At 60.6% G+C, this 22,109-nt stretch overlaps 2 protein-coding genes across 7 annotated transcripts; both read left to right on the forward strand.

Moving 5' to 3' along the window:
• Positions 1 to 22: 22 nt before the first annotated feature.
• LOC309400225 (death-associated protein kinase 2-like) lies at positions 23 to 6,344 on the forward strand. 5 transcript variants are annotated; one of them, XM_081968627.1, is made up of 13 exons: positions 23 to 149; positions 2,251 to 2,310; positions 2,750 to 2,880; positions 3,142 to 3,363; positions 3,489 to 3,627; positions 3,717 to 3,846; positions 4,022 to 4,070; positions 4,374 to 4,400; positions 4,688 to 4,840; positions 5,112 to 5,157; positions 5,270 to 5,359; positions 5,506 to 5,583; positions 5,690 to 6,344. In XM_081968627.1, the coding sequence occupies exons 2-13, from the start codon at positions 2,254 to 2,256 to the stop codon at positions 5,768 to 5,770; spliced, it is 1,203 nt and encodes a 400-aa protein (XP_081824753.1). In that variant the 5' UTR covers positions 23 to 149; positions 2,251 to 2,253; the 3' UTR covers positions 5,771 to 6,344. The 5 variants fall into 5 exon arrangements, with proteins under 5 accessions (XP_081824753.1, XP_081824750.1, XP_081824754.1 ...); XM_081968624.1 differs by having other exon boundaries at positions 29 to 149; positions 5,506 to 5,595; XM_081968628.1 differs by lacking the exon at positions 23 to 149 and adding an exon at positions 305 to 465 and having other exon boundaries at positions 5,506 to 5,595.
• Positions 6,345 to 7,517: 1,173 nt separating this feature from the next.
• Positions 7,518 to 22,054, forward strand: INSRR (insulin receptor related receptor). Of its 2 annotated transcripts, none has more exons than XM_081968617.1 (22): positions 7,518 to 7,825; positions 10,920 to 11,480; positions 12,795 to 13,110; positions 13,924 to 14,066; positions 14,197 to 14,341; positions 14,524 to 14,738; positions 15,065 to 15,191; positions 15,336 to 15,574; positions 16,077 to 16,244; positions 16,333 to 16,507; positions 16,610 to 16,654; positions 16,759 to 17,060; positions 17,300 to 17,436; positions 17,543 to 17,708; positions 18,734 to 18,845; positions 19,189 to 19,259; positions 19,411 to 19,640; positions 20,043 to 20,153; positions 20,453 to 20,612; positions 20,753 to 20,882; positions 21,139 to 21,273; positions 21,710 to 22,054. In XM_081968617.1, exons 1-22 carry the CDS (start codon positions 7,714 to 7,716, stop codon positions 22,029 to 22,031), a joined length of 4,122 nt encoding a protein of 1,373 aa, XP_081824743.1. In that variant the 5' UTR covers positions 7,518 to 7,713; the 3' UTR covers positions 22,032 to 22,054. The 2 variants fall into 2 exon arrangements, with proteins under 2 accessions (XP_081824743.1, XP_081824744.1); XM_081968618.1 differs by having other exon boundaries at positions 18,737 to 18,845.
• The last annotated feature ends 55 nt before the right edge of the window (positions 22,055 to 22,109 follow it).

Genomic DNA, 22,109 nt, shown 5'->3' on the forward strand with positions numbered 1-22,109 from the left:
GAGGGTCTGGCAGGCAGCGCAAAGGGGCTGAGCCGGCCTGCGGGGGTGGGTGGGTGGCCGCTGTCCCGGCGCTGGGGCGGCTTCCAGCGCACTTCGGCAAGGAAGCGGCGCCGGGCGCTCTGGATCGCGCTCCCTCCGGTGCTTGAGCCGTAGGTACCCCGGGCGGGCGCTTTCTTCGAGGGCGCAGCGCACTCGCGCTGCTGGCGAGGGGAGGTGGGTGCTGAAGGGACGGGATGCGTTCAGGCGTGCTGAGCACCCGGGTGCGGGCTCTGATTCTCGGGGCGGCGGAGGGGAAGAGGCAGGCCGAGCCAAAGGAGGAACCGAAGACGGCTGTTAAGTTTAAAAAACAACCGTCACAGGTCCCGAGAAATTGGGCCCGTTTCTTCTGCGCCAGGACACGGGGGAGAGGATGTAAAATCCACCTGTCCAGGTAGCGGATGGCAGCCCTCCCTCCCTCTCAATCGGGTAGGATTTCTGCCTTCCTCGCAGCCTCCTTCCAGGGTTGAGATATGACTCAAGTGGCCAAAAATGCTGCCAGATTTCTTTCCCTTTCCCGGCGGGTGTTTTGTGCCCTGAGCGGGTGGGCTGTGCTGGGAAAGGATCCCACCACAAAAACACCAGATGCTTCTTTCTATGCGGGAGTGGAGCAGGGGAGTGGGGGTGGTTGCTGAGCGCCCTTCCCCAAGCCTCATCGCGGAGCCAGGCCTGAGCTTTGCCCGTGAGCCAAAATCCCCCTTCTTCACCAAATTCCTGGCCTGCATAAAAGGGCTGGAAGAGGATCAAGAATCCGGGAATTGCAACACATTCCTCCATTTAAGCTCCGGCTCTTCCCTCGCCTTTCGTGGGGCCCTTGTTCTCCTGGGCCGCAGCCTGGAAGTCCAGTTATTCTCGGGCGGGATAAAGGGGCAGATTTCAGGGGGACCAGGCAGCCCCCCCCCGTCCCCTTTGGAAAGGAATGCAGCCTGGCCGACGAAGGGAGGGTGTGTGTGTGTCTCTCTTTGGAGACCGTTCCCCTCCCCTCTCTCCCCGAGGGCATCGTCCTCAAGCGCCTCTCATCGGCTGGTAGCCCACGAGACTCCTCGACTGCCTGGCTCCTTCTCAGGCCGGAAGGTGGGGCTTCCCCCTCCTTCTGCCGGGCCGTTCCCACACTCCCTCAGCCTCCCCGAGACGCCGCCACCCTCGCCCTCCCGGGCCCTGGCCCTCTGCCCCGCCCAAGGGATGCGGCCTGACGGCAGGACCACAGCTGCCGCGCTGCCCCCCTTGCCTGGCGGCCCCGCCGACATACACAGGCGCTTGAGGTGAAGCTGGGTCACCGGGGAGGGCCGGTCGGGGCCTGGGGCGGGCGCAGTCGGAGAGCTCTCCCCCCCCTGCAGGATCACAAGCGCCCCCCGGGCACCTTGTGGAGCGATCTGCCCCCCCCCTCCCAGCAACGCGTGGCTGACGACGGCTCCTGGAGGCGAGGGGAGCGGGGCACGAAGGGGAAGCCACTGCCGAGGCTGCGGAGACGCTCAGGCACGCAGGAGGCGGTAGCGGTCGGGGCAGGGCGCGGCCAACCGTCCTCCGGCCCGCCGTTCCTAACTGCGACTGCCCGGGAGACTTGGCCGGCCGCCGCCGCTTCCGCGTGGCCAGGAGTGGCAGAGCGATCCCGCAGGCGGAGAGGTGGCTGGGGGCGAGGGAGCCCGGGCGAGGCGGCTGGGCATCGAGGTTCCGGGTCAGTAGGGGCTCCTTCCAGGCCTCCGCCGACGGGCAGGTGGCGGGTTCCCTTCGGGGCGCCGGAGACCCCCGCCTGTTCCCGGGGAAGGCAGCTCTATCGTTTGGGCAGGTGCGCCGCGCAGCTCCCTTGCCCTCCCGCGAGCGGGCGAGGCTTTGCGCACCAGGAAGCAGGGCGAGCGATTGCCCGCCCTTGGCGGGAGGACCGGGGGAGCCGTCGCAGCCGCTGGCCGGAGGGTGAGGGGTGCAGGGCGGGCGGCTCTGTGCCGGGAGCTGGGCAGGCGCCACCTGGCTTGGAAGATCCTCCGCCCGAGCCAGCGGGGGGGGGGGCAGCCCTTCTCCTCCCCGGGGTTGGCGTCCCGCTGGGCGGAGCTAGGACTGGGAAGGAGCTGCGGAAGACCCTCTTCCCGCTTCTGGATCCGGCCGGCAGCCTGACGTGACGCGGGGTGCATTACACTGCAACCCCCCCTCCCATTTGCATACAGAGGAGGGGGGCGCGTTGCTCGCTAAGGGCGACCCTCTCCCTTCTTCTCTCTGCAGCTGATGGCGAGAGATGGAACCGAAGCCTGCGCTGGCCATCCGGGGGCTGCAGGAATCCAGGTAAGGGGGGAACCAGGGCCCCGCCTCCCCCCCCCCCCCGCACTGCTGCCTCTCTGCCTGCAGATTGGCCAAGGTGCCTGGGACAGGGTGGGAGAAATAGGAGCCCCATCCCCATCAGAAAAGGCCGGGGACCCCCTTCCTCACAAGGATTCAAAAGCAGATTTTGTGACCTGCGGTTGGTTGCGTAGAATGGTTGGAGGGACTGAAATTGGGGTGAGGGGGAGGAAAGGAATGTGCTCACAGGATTCAGCAATCCCCCCCCCCCATGGTCAGTCACTCCCCTTGACTCTTCCTGGAAATCCTCTGCCCACAGGGGCCAACCTGGCACCCCAGGCCTTCCCCTCTTGCCAACCAGCCCAAATTGTAGCCTGCAGGCACAGAGCACTCCTCCAAGTGGGCATCTTTGCCACTCAGCCCTCCCCCTTTCCTGCTGCTTCAGGAGCCCCTGTGCAGCCTGGAAGATGATGAGGTTTTCCTGGGCACCGAGGCGAGGACCAGCGCCACCCAAGCAGATCCCTTCCACCACTGCAGCGTGCAGGAGCTTTACCAACTGCTGGACACACTGGGCAGGTGAGGCCTGCAGGGCATGGAGACCGGAGACACCAGCTCTGCCTCTTCCTCCTCCTCCTCTCCCTCCCCTGCTCCGCTACGAAGAAGAAGACAAGCAGGCGAAGGGGCTCCTGTGACCCATCAAGGCCTTTGGGCGCCTCCTGGGCCTCGTCCCCACCTTGCCTGCCCCGCCAGTGGCTCGCCTGCTGCCACAACAGGAGAGGCACCTCTGGAGTGCCCGACCGCCCACCCTCTGCCCTTTCTGCCCCCTCCCCCTTGCAGTGGACACTTCGGGGTGGTCCGGCGTTGCCAGGAACGGAGCACCGGAGTTTTCTACGCGGCCAAATCCATCAAGGTGCGGAAGCGCAAGGGCAGCCGGCTGGGGCTGGAGCGCGAGCAGGTGGAGCGTGAGGTCCGCATCCTGCAGCAGCTGCAGCACCCCAACATTATGCGCCTCTACGACGTCTTTGCCAACCAGGCCGAGATGGTGCTGATCCTGGAGCTGTGAGTGCCTCCCGGGGGAAGCTCCTACTCCTCCCAAAGGCCCCCTTTGCCCCCAAGGGCCTGAAGCTCCTGAGGGGGGGGCTTTAGGGGGCTTCAGGAGCCCCTCACCCCTCGCTTCTCCACAGCATCCTGGGAGGCGAACTCTTCGACTTCATTGCGGAGAAGGAGCTGCTGTCCGAGGACGAAGCCATCGAGTTCCTGCAGCAGATCCTGCTTGGCTTGGCCTACATGCACACCCTCCACATCGCTCACTTCGACCTCAAGGTACCCCACCCCCGGGGAGGCTTCTGGGCTGCCCCAGGCCGGAGCCTGCTCGGACAGGAGCTTCCATCAGTCTCCCATCTCTCCCGCAGCCGGAGAACATCATGCTGCTGGAGAAGGGCGTCCCCAAAGCCAAGATCAAGATCATCGATTTTGGGCTGGCGCAGAAGCTGCAGGAAGGGGTGGCCTACAAAAGCCTCTGCGGGACCCCCCAGTACATCGGTACGGCTTCTGGCCCTGGGAAGAGGGAGGCCGAGGAACGGCCAGCTGGGTTCTCCCCAAGTCCCACCTTCCCTAAAAGCCAAGCCCTTGTTTGGAGAAGTGAGGAAGCTGCTCTGGGCTGAGGGAGCCAAGCGTGGTCTCCTACTTCCTCCCCTCCATTTCTTTCCCTCCCCAGCTCCTGAAGTGATCAACTATGAGGCCCTGAGCACAGCCACAGACATGTGGTAAGAGGCAGCCATGGGGGGGGCGGAGGGGGGGACACAACGACAATGGTGTGTGTGTGTGTGTGTCTTGGTGGCATCCTGCAGGCCTTGGATAAGCCCTGTGGGGAAAGGAGGGCCAGGAAGTGGTTGCAGGCAGTTTCTGCCTCAGCTGCAGCTGCGGAGAGGAAAGTCCGTGAGGTCAGACCCCTTTCCTGTAAAGGATGGGGGGCTCTTTGTTCCGCCCCTCCTCCCTGGGGACAGAAATGACCCAAAGCCAGGGAGAATCCCCGCTGCGCCTTCAGCTCTGCCTTTTCTTACTCCTAGGAGCATTGGGGTGATTACCTACATCTTGTAAGTACTTGAAGGTCTTTTCCTTGGGGGGGGGCTGTGGGGCTCTCAGCAGACTCTTGGGGGGGTTGGACTTTGGGGGTGGGCAGAGGACAGCCAGGGCCTCCGAGGAGCCAGCTTTTCAAAAAGGAAATGGAGCAGCAGATTCCCCCAGACGTCCCTGACTTCCTGTGGAACCAACCCCTCCATTGCCCGCCGCGGGGCTCCTTCTCTCTGGGGCAGGTTGGGGGTCGATTGGTGGTCCGGTGTGGTGGGCTCTGATGCTCCCCCAAATCCTCCCCCGTCCTCAGGCTTAGCGGCATGTCCCCATTCCAGGGGGAGAAGGATGAGGAGACCCTCTCCAACGTGGTCTCCGGGAATTACGAGTTTGAGGCTAGGTATTTCAGCCAAACCTCCGAGATGGCCAAGGACTTCATCCAGAAACTCCTGCTGAAGGAGCCCAGGTAACCCCCTGGCCCAGGGGCTGCCGACCCCCGACCCCAGTCCCTGCCCATGAATGCCCCGTCCAGAGAAGGGATGGAGGAGTGCCCAGAGGGTGGAGAATGGCCTTCCTTGATCAGAAAGTAACCCCCCCCCCAAGGAAAGGGGGGGAGCAGCCCATATTGGCAGGATGGCCGCTCCCTCAAATGGGGTCTCTTCTCCTCTCCTGGCTCCCTTCTGCCCCCAAGGAGTCCTGCACGGGAGGAGGAAAATGGGTTTTGGTCTGTGTCTTAGGGACCGAATGACGGCAGCTGAATGTCTCCTTCATCCCTGGATCAAGGTAAGCCTCCTTCCTCCCTTTCCTTCCTTCCTTCCTTCCTTCCTTCCTTCCTTCCTTCCTTCCTTCCTTCCTCCCTCCCTTCCTCCTGATTTTTCTCCTTCTGCCCCTCCAGCCCCTGACCCGGAAGCAGGCCATGAATCGGAGCCGTTCTTCCATCAACATGAAAAACTTCCGTAAATTCAACGCCCGCCGGAAGTGGAAGGTGAGATCCATCCATCCATCCATCCATCCATCCATCCATCCATCCATCCCAGGCTCAGCAACAGAGGAGCCAACGTGGCCCCCTGTGGGGCAGCCTGCCTGATGGGCAGCGTAGTCCCAGCCTCATCCTCTCTCCTCCCTCCGCAGCTCTCCTACCACATGGTCTCGGCCTGCAACCGTCTCTGCCGGCTGCGGCTCCTGTGCCAGCAGAAGCGGGACGAGGAGGTGACAGCCCTGGTGGGTGCAGGGGAGCCCCTTGGCTGCCTTGGGGGTGGGGCGGGGGGGCTGCCTGCCCCCCTGACCTTCTCGCCTCCCTTGCTCCATGCTGCAGCGGGACTGCGAGAGTGACCAGGAGGACCAGCCCAGCAGTCCGGGGGTCTTACTCCGCAGGCGTCGAAGCATCTGCTCCTGAGTTCCACAGCGGCTCCGCCCAGCCACCCTCCGTCCTTCTGCTCAGAGGCCAGCATGATAGCGTCCTCTCCTGTCCCTGGGGAGACCCCCGGAAGGAGGCAGCGCTTGGCTCTTCTGGGTGGCCAGAAAGGGGGGCTCCGGCTGTTCAGCGCAGTCGGGGGTCCTTCCCTATTCCTCCTGGGTGATCACCTGAACTCCTTCCCCTCCTCTTCTGCATTTCGGCTCCTTGACCTGCAAGGGAGGGGCTGCTCCACACGCCCCCCAGCATGGCTGCCTCGGACGCCTCCCTGGGGCCCCCCCAAGAGGAACGGAGGCTCTCTCTTCAGATGGGAGTCCTGGGAGTCTCTGCTCTGCTTGACTCGTGTTTCTGTGGCTGTGGGAAAGGCCCTTCTAATGCAACTGGGAGGGCCCCTTGCTTCTCCCAACCCCACCCCAGGGCTCCCCCTGCCTCCTTTGGAGAACAGTCCTCAAACATCTGACCAAGAACAGGCGCGAGCAAGTGCCTGGCGGGTTGTAACTTTTTTTTTAAAAAAAAATACATATTTGTCAAAAGGGGAAAAGTACCATTAGACGGAGCTGTATGTTGTTCTTTTTGTGTTTCACTGGTTTGAATTCAAATTGCAAAATGGCCACAGCGACGGGGTGTCGAGTGTGATTGATTCAAGCAGAGGCAGAGAGAGGACAAGAGGCTTACCAAGAGCCAAGAAATCCCCCCAAAAGGTCTCTCCCTCCTCCTCCAACATACACAATTCCAGCCGGCTGCAGGGCAGATGCTAGCCACCAGGGGGCACCCACCCCCAGTGCTGAGAGCTCTTGTGCCAACTTCCCTCTCTGGGGGAAAGTGCCAATTGCCTTCCCCAGCTGACCCACCGGGCATCATCCAGACCCCCACTGGCTCACCAGCTGAGTGCCAGAACACTTGGCCTGCTGGTGGGGGAGAGGAAAACCCCCAAATTGGAGGGCACGGGCACCCTGGCACAATGTCCTCCTAGCTTCCAGAAGCCCCCATATCCAGAGCAGTGGTGAAATTCATTTTTTTTTACTACAGGCTTTGTGGGTGTGGCTTGGTGGGCGTGGCAGGGGAAGGATACTGCAAAATCTCCATTCCCTCCCTCCCTCCATTCCCCAGCCAGAGGTAGTATTTGCCAGTTCTCCAAACTACTCAAAATGTCCGCTACCGTTTATCCAGAACCTCTCAGAACCTGCTGGATTTCGGCCCTGATTCAGGAGAAAAGAACCTGCAGGGGGGAGATTCCTGAGCCCCCCCCTCTTTTTTTACCCCAAGGTTCCCCCTGCTCAGCTGGAAGGCCTTGGCTGCTTTGCCTCTCTGACGATGAGGGAGGGGTCACCTTGGAGAAGCAAGCCTGGGGCCCCTTCCTCCTCCCTTTCTCTGTGTTCCTCAAGCACATTGCCCCCCCCTCTCTCCAAATTCCTCCCCTGGAGGGGGTGAGGGGAAGCACCTGTGGCTCCCCCTCCTTATTGACCAAACAGAAGGCAGCCTTGGTGGGTCTGAGGAGCCCATCTCGCTGGAGTTGTCAGGCTAAATATTTTGAAGGCAACAGGTGAAAACAGCCCTTGGAATGCATCCAGGCAGGGCTGGGGGGGGGGGCGTGCACGAGGGAGGAAAGAGGCCCCACCCAGCTGCCTGCCACACCTGGGGCTCTGGACTGGCCATGCCTCCATTTTCCCAGCCCTTTTGCTGCCGTGTGACCGTGCCAGAGGATGCTTGTGGTCGGGGACAAGGGCCTCCTGCCTCCCTGCGTCAGACCGGCTGCCCTGCAGACAGCAGGGTGTTCCTCTCCCTTGTGCCCAACTGGCACCGAGCGATAGTCCTGGGCTGCTGCCAGCTGAGATACCAGCCTGGTCCTGACCCATCCGAAGCACTGCGGGCTGCCCTGCCACCTGCGACTCGTTTTCCCGGCCACGCCGGGACGTTTATGGACCATGGAGAAGAAGGGGAGAAGGGGAGTCCCCGGTGCCCCCCTCTGGCCCACCCGGGGGGCCCTGCTCTTCCTCTGCCTGCTGGGGCTTGGCCCTGCACCAGCCTCTTCGGAAAGTAAGTCCCTCCTGGGTGGAATGAGGTCAGGCACAAAGGCACCGGACTCTGCTGCCCTCCGCATCTGTGGTGCCCTGGGGGCAAGCCTTGGCACAGGGCAGGGTGGCTGGGGGGAAGCAGAGCTCAATGGAGCCGGGCTGGGTAGCCTACAGGGGGCATCCACAGGTGGCTCCATCCCCTGGGTGCCGGGATTTGAGAGGGCATCGGAAGCCAAAACTAGCCATGACGTTCAGCGTTTTGTGTGAGCTTGACTAGTGGCTCTTGTCAGAAGGAATGTTTGTCTGTCAGCTCTGGGCAGCTCCTGAAGGAAAAGGGCCCCTTGGAGAAAATGGCATCTGGGCTCCCCTGAGAGAATTGGGGGTTGTAATAAAGGAAGAAAAAGCAGCCCCTTCCCCCCCCCCCCATTTGCCTCTACCAAGTAGCCACCTTGCAAACCTAGGTTGAAAGTGATTCCCTGGCTGAGGGTCAGCGCTTGGCTCCTCTTCTGATTGCGCTGGAAGAGAGGACTGGATGAGTCCTTTGTCTGCAGTTGGCATCTGAAGGGGGGAGGGTGTCAAACTCTGCAAAGGAAGAGCCGTTCTGATTCCCCCACAAGTGGGCAGGGGCTCTCAGGGTGAGGGGTTTCTTCACCAAGGGAGAAAAAATCTGTCCTGGTGGAGGGAGAAACTCTTCTTTGAATTGGGGGGGGGGGGTTGGAGCAGGAGCCAGCCATCTCGTTTCTGCTCCAGGGGATCTGCAGGGTGGCAGAAGGCAGACCCCACCACAGAGGCCCTGGCCCACCTGCAGCCTCCCCTCCCTCTCTGCAAGGGGTTCAGGGGTGCAGAGTGATGTGGGGGGGGGAGATGCATGGTCTTGACGGGTTGTGGAAGGGGGCAAGGAAAGGAAATGGGGGTGCAATTTCATTCCTTAGTCTGTCCCTCTGGAGAGGCCGGAGAGAAAATGCCAGGGGCTGACCAGAGCTGGAGACCCCATCCCACCCGTGAGGGTTCCAAGTCCATCCTGGACACACACACACACACACACCCTTCCTGTCCTCTTAGGGATTTATAGGCACCAAAGACACTTTCAGGTGTGGTCAAACAAGCAGAACCAAAACAAAGGAGCCCCCACCCCCCCAGGAAGCCACTTCAGCCACTCCCCCCATCCCACAACCCCCAAGATAGGATGCACCGGCTCTACACCCCCCTCCCCTCCCCCCTTAAACTCTATTGAGGCTCCTAGATGGAATAGGGATGGCAGCCAGGAGGGGGGGGGAGCCCATGTTCTGAAACTGGCAGGGGGGGATTTCAGCAAAGCCGATGGGCACCTCACTAGGCATTTCATCAATTAACAAGCCATTAATTAGCCTCTGCCAATTCAGAGACTTCCTACCAATTTCTTCCTTTTTAAGAGGAAAGCCTGTTTTTTTTAAAGACGGAGAACGGAGTGAAGCTTTGGGGTGGGGGCTGCCCCTCCTTCTTGCCCCCAAAGAGAAAGAGGGGGGTGTTAATATCTAACAGGGGGGGAGGAAAGGAGCACCAGTAGAGGACACCCCCCCTCCCCCCCCAAGACCAGCCACAGGACGGAAAGGGCCAAGGAGGAGGTTGGGCCAAATTCAGTCCTGTCTCCTCTACTTCTCAGTTTCTACCTCATGGCAGACATTGATCGATTCTTCGGAATATTTTCCAGCAAGGAAGCAACGCTATCAATCCCCCCCTCCCCTCCTTCCAGTTTTCCCACATCAGGCCCAGAAGGGAGAGGCATCTCGGGGTCAAGAAACAGGCTCAGCCAAGTCCATCAACAGCTTAATGGCTGCATTCAGATGACATGCTGATTTTGGGCTGCTGTGACTTTGGTTGGGGTCGCTTTGCGCTTCCTGGGCCTTGTGGGATGGAGGGTGAAGGACAGGCTGGTCCCCCCTGCCGGCCTTCCGCTCTGGGCTGCCCGGAGGAAGGCCGGAGGGAAACCGCTGATTTTCTTTAAAAAGCAGGAGAGACGCGCTTTGGGCATGGCTTCCCAAGGAGGTGGGCTGAGGGCCAGGCAATGCCAGGAAGTTGGCTGCCATGATGTCAACCTCGCCACCTGTGGGGTCTCCTCCTCCTCCTCCTCCTCCTCCTCCTCCTCTGAGCCTCACCAAACACGAAGCCCGGAACAGAGAGTAGCACCTGTTTAAACAGCAGCTGGACCAGCCCTTCTCTCTCTCTCTCTCTCTCTCTCTCTCTCTCTCTCTCTCTGTGCAGAAGGTGCTTCCCAGGGAGGGGGGGCAAGGAGCCCATGGGAAGAAGTGGGGGCAGGGATGTTGGTTGGGCACCAGCTCCTTTCCGGTTGAGCTGGTATCCCTCTCTTGTGCCCCCTGGCCTTCACCTGGACAGCAATCACGAGTGCTGCTTGATAAAAGCCGAAATGGAGGAGGAAGGGGCTGTTAATACAGTGGACCCTCTGAGTTGCCTTTCCAGAGCTGAAGGTGCCTGATGCCATCCCCCACCCCCCACTGGAATCCAGCTGCCAGAAAGGAGCTGCTGTGCCAGCTGTACCTCGCTTGGAGGGTGCTGGCGTGGGCACTGCAGCAGCAGACGTGGGCAGGGGGCCTGGGGCTCCTGTGCAAATGCCAGATCAGGTGGGAGGGGGCGCTCAGCTCCAAGGCAGGGGCCAGATGGGTGCCCTCTCTCTCCGGGCACTCCGCCACATATTGTTGGGGAGAGGTCAAGGACAAGAGGCCCCTTGCAAGCTGTGAGGCAGTTGGCACAGACCAGGGTGGGCAAGGACACCCCCCTCTCTTGCAACGGAGCACCTGCAGGGAAACACATCCCTCTGGAGGGATGGAGCACTCTGCACATGCCCAAAGGCACTCGCTCCTTTATCACAGGAAGTCAGAGTGGGGCTGGTTCCTTTGTGCGCGGGGGGAGGGGGATTTCACTGCTCCTCATCCTAAACCACACAGGGCCACCCCCCACCCAATCTCTGGCCTGTGTTTTTGCCCCAGGAAGGCTGGGCACAGGTGGCAAGTGAGGGTAGCACCCAATCTTTCAGAATTCTGCATCCCTTTCAGGAGGGAGCCGGGAGAGGGTAGGGAAGGCCCGGCAGGGGTCCCCTAACTTTCCCCTTCGCCCCACAGTCTGCGAGAGCATGGACATCCGCGTGGACCCCGCGCAGCTGCGCCGCCTGGAGAACTGCTCGGTCATCGAGGGCAGCCTGCAGATCCTGCTGATGTTCACGGCGGGGGGCGAGGACTTCCGCGGGGTGGCCTTTCCCCGCCTGGTGCTCATCACCGAGTACCTGCTGCTCTTCCGCGTCTACGGGCTGGAGAGCCTGCGCGACCTCTTCCCCAGCCTGGCAGTCATCCGCGGTGCCAGCCTCTTCTTCAGCTACGCCCTGGTCATCTTCGAGATGCCGCACCTGCGAGACATCGGCCTGCGCAGCCTGACCAACGTGCTCAACGGCTCCGTCAGGATCGAGCGCAACCAGGAGCTCTGCCACATCTCCACCATCGACTGGGCGCTGCTGCAGCCGGCGGCGGCACTCGAGCACAACATCATCCTGCACAACAAGCCGGCCGAGGAGTGCGCCGACGTCTGCCCGGGCATCCTGGGCGGGGAGGAGCCCTGCGTGCAGACCCCCGCCGGCCTGGCCGGAGCCCTGGAGTACCGCTGCTGGACCTCCAGCAACTGCCAGAAAGGTGCGTCCCCTCAGCGGCTGCCAAGGCCCCCCCCCCCCCTCTCTCTCTCTCTCTCGTGAAACCCTCGTAAAGGGCCGCGAATCTCCCCGGAGCCCGTTTGCTGTAAACAGCAGGGCTGCTAATGCAAACAGACGGCCATGTCTCCTGCAAGAGGGGGGCGGGCGGTTTGGCCGCTTGCCCGCCTGGGCGCATCTCTGCCGGGGGGGGGGCTGTAGGAGACCACGAGTTCGTCTTTGGAAGGCTGACCAATTCGTGGCAGCTGAGGGGACAGAATTGACCGCCCCCCCCCCCCAAAGGAACCAGACACAAGGCAGGCTGCCTTTGGCACAAGCAGCCCACCCTGATCTCGCCCAATGGGGGGCTGCAGGATATCCCAGCTGTGGGGCAGACTCCAAGAAGAGGCCCTAGAAGAACCAACCCCCCCCCAGCCTCCTAAAAGGACAGCGATAAAGAAGGTTGAAGGAGCCTTTTTCCAGTGGTCAGTTCTGGGTTGAAGGTTGTTTTAGAAGTTTCTTTGCTGCTGAAATGTTTTGCTCTGGAATTCTAAAGCTTTGCAAAGCAACGGGGACTCCAGTGGGTGTGGCGTTTCCCCCTCGCTTTGTTTCTGGTTCGAGGTGTTCGGTCTGTTGGATTGGTGGCCACTTCCTTCCTCCCAGAGTGCCAAGAGTGTCGAGGGGGCCACATGGAAGGGGCCAAGAATCTCATGGCCCCGATTCCTCCTTCCTCCCACTGGGACCCCAAAACCCTCCAGATTTGCTCCTGGATTTCCTGCTTCCAGGCCTCCAAACCTGAGCGAGGCAGGAATGAAGCCAGTTGTTTGGCAACCAGGAAACACCTTCTTGTTGCCTAAACAGCCGCTCTTAAAACCTGAGAAGGACCAAGTCAACCAGGGAGACGGCTGGGAAGAGCTTACTTCCACCAAATAAAAAAAAATAAATGGTGTTTTGTAAATAAAAAAAGGATATACATTTTGACACAAATCTTTGCTGGGCCAAGCCTGGCAAGAGATCAGCAACAGGAGTTTGGATCCAAGGTTTGGATGGGGCTGGAATTGTTAGTCAGGCGGAGACCCAGTTCATGGACAAGCCCCCCCCCCAAAAGGTGGGGTGTAAATCTGTGGGTTTTGGCTGGGAAGGAGCGGCTCAGATCCAAAGTCTTCAAAGGGGCACTAAGGTCCAAAGCATTTTCCTTCTCCCCCCCCCCCCCCCCGAGGCAGCTGGAAATCAGCAGAGCAGCCAGGCTTTTTAAAGTTGGGGGGGGGGGGACACACAAGTGTCCCAGCCAAATCCTTGCTCTCTCCCCCCCCCCCTTCAGTGTGTCCGTGCAAAGTCGGAGGCGCCGCCTGCACAAGCAGGGACGAATGCTGCCACCCGGAGTGCCTGGGGGGCTGCAGCCTTCCCGGGGACCCCCAGGCCTGCGTGGCCTGCCGCCACTTCTACTTCAATGGGCGCTGCCTCAGCTCCTGCCCGGAGCTCACCTACGAGTACGAGCAGTGGCGCTGCGTGACGGCGGAGCACTGTGGCAGCCTGCGCAAGGTCTCCGAAAACCTCCGGGACTCCTCCCGCTTCGTCATCCACCAGAGGCAGTGCCTGGCCGAGTGTCCCCCGGGCTACCGGAAGAACGAGAGCAGGTGAGGAGGGGTCCTGGTGCCAGTTGGCCCAAGCTTGGCGCGGCTCCTCTGCCATCTTCTGCGGCTTCTTCCGTGTTTGCAGAGGCCGAATGTGACGTTTGGAGCGGGAAGACCCTTCCTTCATTAGCCCAAGCGTGAGCACTTAATGACTGCTGGCAGAGCGGCTGCAATCTTTAAAAACCCATTAAGCTAATTTCTCCCTCCTCAGCGGCATCGAGAAAGTGGCTTGACTTCCGTCTGGCCACCTTTGCTTGGAAGGGCTCCTCAAATCCCAGAAGTTCTCAATGGATCCCACGGGTGGGGGCAGAGTTTTCTTTCCTTTCTTTTAAATGTTTATTGTAAACATTTAAGCACATCGACATACACAACACTTACAAATAGCTTCGAAACTACGCATTCCTTCTTACAGCAGATATCTATCGGTGCATCTTTACAAACACAATTTCCCTCTCTACGCATTCTAGTTTTACACGTGTAATCCTATTATTTCTTACTCTTTTGCTTATCAGTCTATGTTTGGTTATTTGTATCAGAAAGTCTTCGTTGTTCTTCTACTAATGCATAACTCTTTCTACTTTCGTAAATCCTATTTTTCCTGCATTCTTATTTCCTATTTCTATCCTCCAACCACTTGTACCATTTTCCCCCAAGTTGAATGGGACCCTGTTTCCTCCTTTCCTTGAATTCCCTTGCTCAATTTATTCCTCTCTGCCCATTCCAAGGTCTTCCGTGTTATCGCTTGGGAAGAGGGCGGATTTTGTACGTGGGAGAATAACGGTGGGTCCCCTCCCTTCGCTTCCCTCCTCCTTGCAGCCTCTTCTGCCATGAGTGCCAGGGGCTGTGCCCCAAGGAGTGCAAAGTGGGCACCAAAACCATTGACTCCACCCGGGCAGCCCGGGACCTGGCCGGCTGCACCCTCATTGAGGGTAACCTGATTGTCAACATCCGCCGGGGTGGTGAGTGGCTTCCCTTGGCTTCCTGCTCCCCGTGGGGGAGGAGGCCTCAGTTCCCTCCCCCACCCACCCGTGGCTGTGTCCTGCCGGGCCCGGCTGACGGCCGCCTCCCTCCCCTCCCCCTCCTGGGCAGAGAATCTGGCCTCCACTTTGCAGAGCAGCCTCGGCCTGATCGAGACCATCACGGGGTTCCTGAAGATCCGGCACTCCTTCGCTCTCGTCTCCCTCAGCTTCTTCAGGAACCTCAAACTGATCCGGGGAGACTCCATGGTGGACGGGTGAGCGGGACACCCGGCTGCCAGGCGGAGGGAGGGGAGGCGGCTGCTTGGGGCCTTGCCTGGCGTGAGAACAGTCCGTGGCCCATGGAGGGGCAGCCAGGAGGGGAACTTGGAGAGGCAGGCAGTGGGCAGAGGCCGGTCTAAGCGCCTGAGCCAGCCTCTGCCCTTGGCTCTGCCCTCAGGAACTACACCCTCTACGTGCTGGACAACCAGAACCTGCAGCAGCTGTGGGACTGGAGCCAGCACCGCCTGTCCATCCCGGTGGGGAAGGTGTATTTTGCCTTCAACCCCAAGCTGTGCCTCTCGGAGATCTTTCGGATGGAGGAGATCACGGGGACCAAGGGCCGGCAGAACAAGGCGGAGATCAACCCCCGGACGAACGGGGATCAGGCCTCTTGTGAGTTGGTGGGGAAGGGGTGAGGAGAGGAGAGAAGGAGGGTGGAATGCCCCCCTGCCCTTACATTTAACAGCCCCAGCCTCCCATCAAGACCAGCCAGTCAACTCACAATCTCCGTTACTAATTTCTTGCAGCAAAACCAATATTTTAACATCCATTTTCTTCTGGGCGACAGCAAAATCTTCCTGCCGCTTCTTTTCATGGTCCGTTCACTAACTGTGCAGATAAAAGTCTCGCTTTGCTCTTCCCTCTTGCCCCGCAGCTCCTCTCGCGCCCCTCCTCGTCCTTTTCGAGGGTCCCTCTGAGTGTCGCCTTCCCCCTTTCAGGCAAGACCCAAACTCTCCGCTTCGTCTCCAACACCACCGAGTCGGACCGTATTGTGCTCAAGTGGGAGCGCTACCAGTCCCCCGAGTCCCCGGGCCTCCTCAGCTTCATTGTCTACTACAAGGAATCGTAGGTGCTGGGGAGGGTCTCCCCCCCAGGAATCCTCCCCGGGGGAGGGTGACGAGGGCTGGGGTCTTGCAACCCCCCCACCCCAACTGGCCTTGCCCTGGGCAGGGCTCCCGGGCCTCACCTGAGCCTGGCGTCCTCCCACAGCCCCATCCAGGACGTGAGCGAGTATGTTGGGCAGGACACCTGCGGGGCCAACAGCTGGAACCTGGTGGATGTGGAGCTTCCCCTCAGCCACGACCAGGAGCCGGGCGTCACTCTGCAGAACCTGAAGCCCTGGACGCAGTACGCCCTGGCCGTGCGGGCCATCAGCCTCACCACCGCCGAGGAGAGGCGCAACTTTGGGGCCCAGAGCGAAGTGGTCTACATCCGCACCCTGCCTGCAGGTGAGCACCGCCCCCCCCCCCCCCGAGGCCAGCATGATGGGCCGGAGAGCCTCCCCTTCAATTCCCCACCTTCTCTGGCAGCTGGCAAGACGAGCGCGTGTAAAAGCCGAAAGCAAAGCAGGCAGGCCTTACAGCCGCAATTGAGCTCTGTTGCTAAGTGAGATGTTTGTTAAGTGAGGTTTGCCCCACTTGATGACTTTTCTTGCCACAGTTCTTAAGTGAATCACTGCTGTCACGTGGTCGTTAAGTGAATCTTTTCTTCCCCATTGACTTTGCTGATCAGAAGGTCGCAAAAGAGGATCATGTGACCCCAGGAGGCGGTGACCGTCATAAATATGAGCCGGTTGCCCAGCGCCTGAATTCTGATCACATGACAACGGCCATAAGTGTGAAGAAAGGGGCACTTTTTTCAGTGACGTAACTTTGTATGGCCGTTGAATGAACCGTTGTAAGTCGAGGATCTTCCTCCCATGCCAACTTCTCCCTGGTCTCCGAACCGCAGCGCCCACGGTGCCCAGGGACGTCATCTCCATGTCCAACTCTTCCTCCCACCTGATCGTCCGGTGGAAGCCGCCCTCCCAGCCCAACGGCAACCTCAGCTACTACCTGGTGTTGTGGCAGCAGCTGGCCGAGGACTCCGAGCTCTTTGGCAACGACTATTGCCACAAAGGTGAGGACCGCCGTCCCTCCGCCCCTGGGAGCCCTCCTGGCCTCCCGCTCACCACCCACCTGCCTCCTCCCTCCGCCTGTCTGCCCAGGTCTCCGCCTGCCCACCAGCAGTGCAGACACCCGCTTCGACACCAGCGAGGAGCCCGTGGACCAGCAGTGCTGCCCCTGCCACAGCCCCGTCGGGCAGAGCCAGCCCAGCATGGAAACCGTCTCTTTCCAGAAGAAGTTTGAGAACTTCCTCCACAATTCCATCATCCTGCCCAGGTGGGTCACTCATCCTGGAGGGCGGAGGCCCCGCTTGGGGGGGGGGAGCTAAGAAGGGGCCCCGGGAACCGCCTGTCCCACTCTCTCCCCCTCTTTCTCCAGGCCCCCGTGGAAAGTCACCTCCATCAACAAGATCGCCTCTTACCGGTGAGCTTATGACGGACGGAGCCCATCTGGGTCTTCTCCGGAAGGGAGTCGGCTCCTATTGAAATGCTGCTGCCCCCCTCACCCTTCTTTCCTGGCTACGGCAGGACCCCCAAGAGGCGCAGAGACACCTTTTCCGTGACCGGAGGCAGCCAGACCTATGCCAACACCTCCTGGCCTGCCCCGGGGAGCCCCGGCAACACAGCCCTGGCCCACCAGGAGGAGCCGGACTCCAGGACGGAGAAGGACTTCCGCCTCTTTGAAGACAAAGTCGTTCGGGACCGGACGGTCATCTCCAACCTGCGCCACTTCACCGAGTACCGGATCGACATTCACGCCTGCAACCACGCGGCCCAGACGGTGGGGTGCAGCGCCGCGGCCTTTGTCTTCGCTCGGACGATGCCGGAAGGTGAGGCCAAAAGGGGCTGCCCCTTTTCTTGCTAAACCCGCCGATTAGTAAATTTTCTGAGTAAAAGCTGCCCGGTTTTCCTGAGATAATCCAGGAAATTATAATCCACCTCTGGCCAGTTCGGATCATATCTCTTAGTGGCCCCCCTTCCTTTGACCGGGAGGACTCAGTTTCTAGTCCGAGGATGCCCCTCCGCCTTCCTGCCTTTGCCCAGCGGCCTTTGCCCTCCTCCTCGACAGCTCAAGCCGACAACGTTCCCGGGAATCTTACCTGGGAGCCGGCCAATAAGAACAGCGTCCTCCTCCGCTGGCAGGAGCCCAGGAACCCCAACGGCCTCATCCTCAAGTACGAGATCAAGTACAGCCGGGAGAGTGAGGTGAGGATGGGGTCTTGGGGGGGGCGGTGGTCCAGGCGGTCCCTTGGCATGGCTCCCACCAGGGGATCTTCCGCGCGCCCCCTCCCTCAGCGCTGCTTCCTTGCAGAAAGTCGTCTCGGTGCTCTGCGTGTCCCGCCATCGCTACGCCCGCTATGGGGGCTACCACCTGGCCCTCCTGCAGCCCGGCAACTACTCCGCCAGGGTCCGGGCCACCTCCCTGGCGGGAAACGGCTCCTGGACCAGCCTGATGACCTTCTACATCCTCGGGGGAGGTGGGTGTCAGAGCAACAGGCGCTTCTCTTCCTGGAAGTGGGGTGATGAAGGGGCGGGGGGGTCCCTCGTGCCCTGGGGTCTCATGAACGCAGCCCCCCCCTCCCGAGTGTTGCCGCCAGCACTTATTTCCCCCAGCCCTGCAGTGGAAAGAGGCTGCGATGTTGCATTTGCTCCCATCTGCCTCTTCGCTTCACTTGTGAGGCCCCAATACGGCCTGCCTGGTGGGCTCCAGCCCCAGAATTCCCTGGCCAGATTGGCCATGGCTGAGAGTGCTGGGGATTGTAGTCCAGACGTCTGGAAACTGGCCAGAATAGGGTCCTGGCACATCAGCAAAGAGGACAAAGAAGGAGACGGACTATGCAAAATGGTTCAGATGAAATTAACCACACTTGGAAAACATAAATGGACGGATGATAGAGATAGATAGATGGAAGGAGAGGGAGGGAGGGAAGGAGGGACTGGGAATATATATATATATATATATATAAGAGAAAGGTAATTTTAGGATTACATTCTGTAGTATTTTTACATTAGAAGCTATTTGGCAGCATTTACAAACATAATAGGGAGAAAAGGTTTCAGCTGGCCTCATTGTTCCACAGCTTTTAAGTGTCCCCTCCAAAGACACCCCCAGGGGAGGATGGGAAGTCTTCCCCTCCAGTTTATTTCCCCAACTTTTGCAACGGGCCAAGGCCCGGCCGAAGGGTTGCTATCCCTTTCTTGAAACTTGTCTGGCAAGCAGCTGGACGTCTGTTGTCAAGCAGAGGGAAAAGTAACAAGCGTGCAAAAGGTTTATTTGGCCCAGTGAAGGGGAACGGAGGAAAATATTGCCTAAACAGGTGATTAGAGAAGGGGAGGAGGAGGAGGAGAAAACCACTCAGGAGGGGTCGGGGGGAATCTCCAGCCCTCTTCCCTCAGCAGAAGCTCCTCCTTCCGTGGGAAAAGCCCCCAAAGGTTGTGTCTTCATTGCTGGTTCTGTTTGGGGTGCGGTGATTCCAATTCTCTCCCTTGACAAACTTCCAAGCAGAGGAAGAGGAACCAGGGAATTTCTACGTGTTCCTGACCCTCACCCCGGTGGTCCTGATGCTGGGCATCGCCTCTCTGGCCGTCTTCGTCTTCTTGTACAATAAGAAGAGGTATCGCTTGCCCGATGGAGCTTCGGGGAGACCCTGGGCTGAGTTTAGGTGCTCGCCGTTAAAGGGTTAAAACCAGGGGCGGATTTCTTTGCGGCCGAGTCCGAGGGGCACCTCGCTTCCTCGAAAGGGAGAGTGGGGGTGGGGTCGCCAAAAGCAGGATGGGACCCCTGATAACGGGCCATTTTGGGACAGCCGTGCCGGTGGGTTGCTTCTTCTGATTATCTCCTCTGCTTTGGCCAAATGGCTTCCAGGCAGCCTCCATGAAGGGATACCTGAAGAAATTCCAGGTGTTCCCCCTCCCCAAGCCCTGATCTTTCTCCCCCCCCCAATCCTCCTCTTGCAGGAGGACCGAAGGGTACCCCAGCGGCACGCTGTATGCCTCGGTCAACCCCGAGTACTTCAGTGCATCCAACAGTGAGTGCCCAGGGGGCTTCCATGCCAGCCGGGAAGAAGCAGGGAGGGCAGGGGGGCAGGGCAACCAGCAGGAGGGCCAGGGGATATTTGAGGACACCTCTGCGCTGGGGTCTTTGGCCAGGGTCGTCTTCTGCCTTTCCCCCTTCCTCAGTGTACGTCCCCGACGAGTGGGAGGTGCCCCGGGAACGGATCACCATCCTGCGAGAGCTTGGTCAGGGATCCTTCGGGATGGTCTACGAGGGGATCGCCAAGGATCTGGAGCAGGAGGGCGAGGAGACCCGGGTGGCGCTGAAGACCGTCAATGAGCTGGCCTCCACGCGGGAGCGCATCGAGTTCCTGAACGAGGCCTCCGTCATGAAGGCCTTCCGCTGCCACCACGTGGTAAGGGGCAGAGGCCCAGGGCAAAGGGAGGAGGGGGGCAGTTCTTTCCTGCCAGGAAGCGGAGCCAGGAGGCACCCCCACACACCCACCCCGTCTTCCGCCTATGGAAGCACGTGAGGCAAACTCCCTCCAAGGAAGGGGAAGACATGTTCAACTCACGCTTGACTCTGGACTCGGCCTTTATGGTAAAAGCGGCACGGTTGTCATTTCCAGGAAGCAGCTCCGGCTTCCTAGGCCAGGCCTGTCCTGGCGCCTCCCCTGTCCTGGCCTCAGCAGGTCCCAGCCCAGCAGCTTTTCCAGGGCCCAAAGGGGCCCGACGTGGGACCGGCTGTGGCCGAGCGCGGTAGGATCCCCCAAGGCTGGATGTCCAATCCTGCTCTCCTTTCTCTTCGGGGCCTCCAGGTTCGCCTCCTCGGAGTGGTCTCCCAAGGCCAGCCGGCTGTGGTCATCATGGAGCTGATGACGAGGGGGGATTTGAAAAGCTACCTGCGCTCCCTCCGCCCGGAAGCCGAGGTGGGTTCCCCCCCCCCGCCCTGTAAGGCTCCGGTTGCAGGCAAGGCGGCCTTGGCCGAATCCCCCGTGGAGACTCCCTGGAGCGAAGCCAGAGGCTCCTCAACGTTGGCAGAGGCTTCAAAGTGGTTCCAAGCGACGGGGTGGGAGGGGAACCTGATCTCCGCAGCCATGCTTCCTTTTGGAGCCTGGCTTCCATCAGCCGCAGCTTTCCCACAGCAACAAACGAGCGTTGGTGGCCCCAACCGTTCCCGCACCATCTCAGTTGCCTCTTCCGACCACCTTGGTGCCTCTCCCGCCAGAATAACCCGGGCCTGCCTCCCCCATCGCTGAAGGACATGATCCAGATGGCCGGAGAGATAGCCGATGGCATGGCCTACCTCAACGCCAAAAAGTTCGTCCACCGAGACCTCGCAGCCCGCAACTGCATGGTGTCCGAGGACTTCACCGTGAAGATTGGAGGTGGGGCAGGCTCGGGGGAGGGAGCCTGGGGGAGCTCGGACATCGCTCAGAGAAGCTTTGATCCGCGCCAGCCTCTTCTCCTCAAGGGTGGCCCCTGTTTGGTCCTCCTCTCCTCTCCATGGTGTCTTCCTTCCCCAAAGACTTTGGGATGACCAGGGACATCTACGAGACGGACTACTACCGGAAGGGGGGGAAGGGGCTGCTGCCTGTCCGTTGGATGTCCCCCCAAGCCCTGAAGGATGGGATCTTCAACACTCAGTCGGACATCTGGTGAGCCCCTGTGAGCAGAAGCCGCAGGAGAGCGTAGCTTGCAATCAGAAGCGTTTTGCCCCAGGGGCTCTGAGGGCGGCCAGGGCGGTCTGTAGCCCACAGGGCAGAGGGCACCCGTGGCTGTGCGGGAAGGCCTGGGAAGGAGGCAGGGCAGAGTCCCTGCAGCCAGGGCAGTGAAACCAGCTGGGCAAGGGGGGGCCATCGTGGCAGCCCAGGGCTGGGCCGGGGTTCCCCTCCTCAGCCCCCTCTCTTCCAGGTCCTTCGGTGTGGTGCTGTGGGAGATCGCCACCCTGGCGGAGCAGCCCTACCAGGGCATGTCCAACGAGCAGGTGCTCCATTTTGTGATGGACAACGGGGTCTTGGAGAGGCCCGAGAACTGTCCCGACAAGCTGTGAGTGGCTCCCAGAAGTGTGGCGGTGGGTCCCCTCCCGCTCTCCCCCGGAACTCTTCAGAGAGACGGGGGTCTCCTTCAGCTAAGCCCAGCCCCACCCTGAGCACGGGGGATCCGTTTCCTGGCTTTGCAGGAAGTTGGTCTGACTTCCCAACTCCCCCTGGCGTCTCCCCTCCCGATGATCCCACCTGGGCCCAAACCTACTTGGCTCCATCTGGGCAGCAGGTAGCTGCTTCTCCATGGGGCAAATGGCTGCCCAGTTCAGGGATGGGGCCGCCCCCTCTCCTTTCTGCAGCGTGGATCCCACCCACGTGGCCTTCCAGACGGGACATCCCTGGCTGGAGATGCCTGAGGAGGAGGCAGAAGGCGAAGCCCTGCATGACCCCCCCACTGCTTCCTTTCCTGCCTACTCCCGGCTCTCCTTCTCCCCCCCCAGGCACCACCTGATGACCTGGTGCTGGCGGCAGAATCCCCGCCTGCGCCCCTCCTTCGTCCAGATTCTGGAGAGCATCCAAGAGGACGTGAGCGCCAGCTTCCGTGCCCACGCCTTCTTCTGCAGCCTGGAGAACAAGCGCAGCGGCTCTGGGGGGGCTCTGGACCTTGAGACAGACAAGCTGCTGGAGGAGGAGGAGGAGGAGGAGGACGAGCCCAAGCCAGCGGCCCCAGCCCTGGTCCCCCGGGGCAGCAGCCCCCAGCCCCTCTTTGGCCCCGGCCAGCCCAACGACAGTTGCCCGCCCAACAGGAAGCCACGCCTCTGAGGCTGGGCCAGCCTGGCAACGAGGAAGGTCGGACCCCCTGTCATTGGGGGGGGCTGCGTCCTGGGTTGCTGGCCCAGT

The sequence above is a fragment of the Natrix helvetica genome (assembly GCF_964273705.1).
Source record: "Natrix helvetica genome assembly, chromosome: 16".
Taxonomy (NCBI): domain Eukaryota; kingdom Metazoa; phylum Chordata; class Lepidosauria; order Squamata; family Natricidae; genus Natrix; species Natrix helvetica.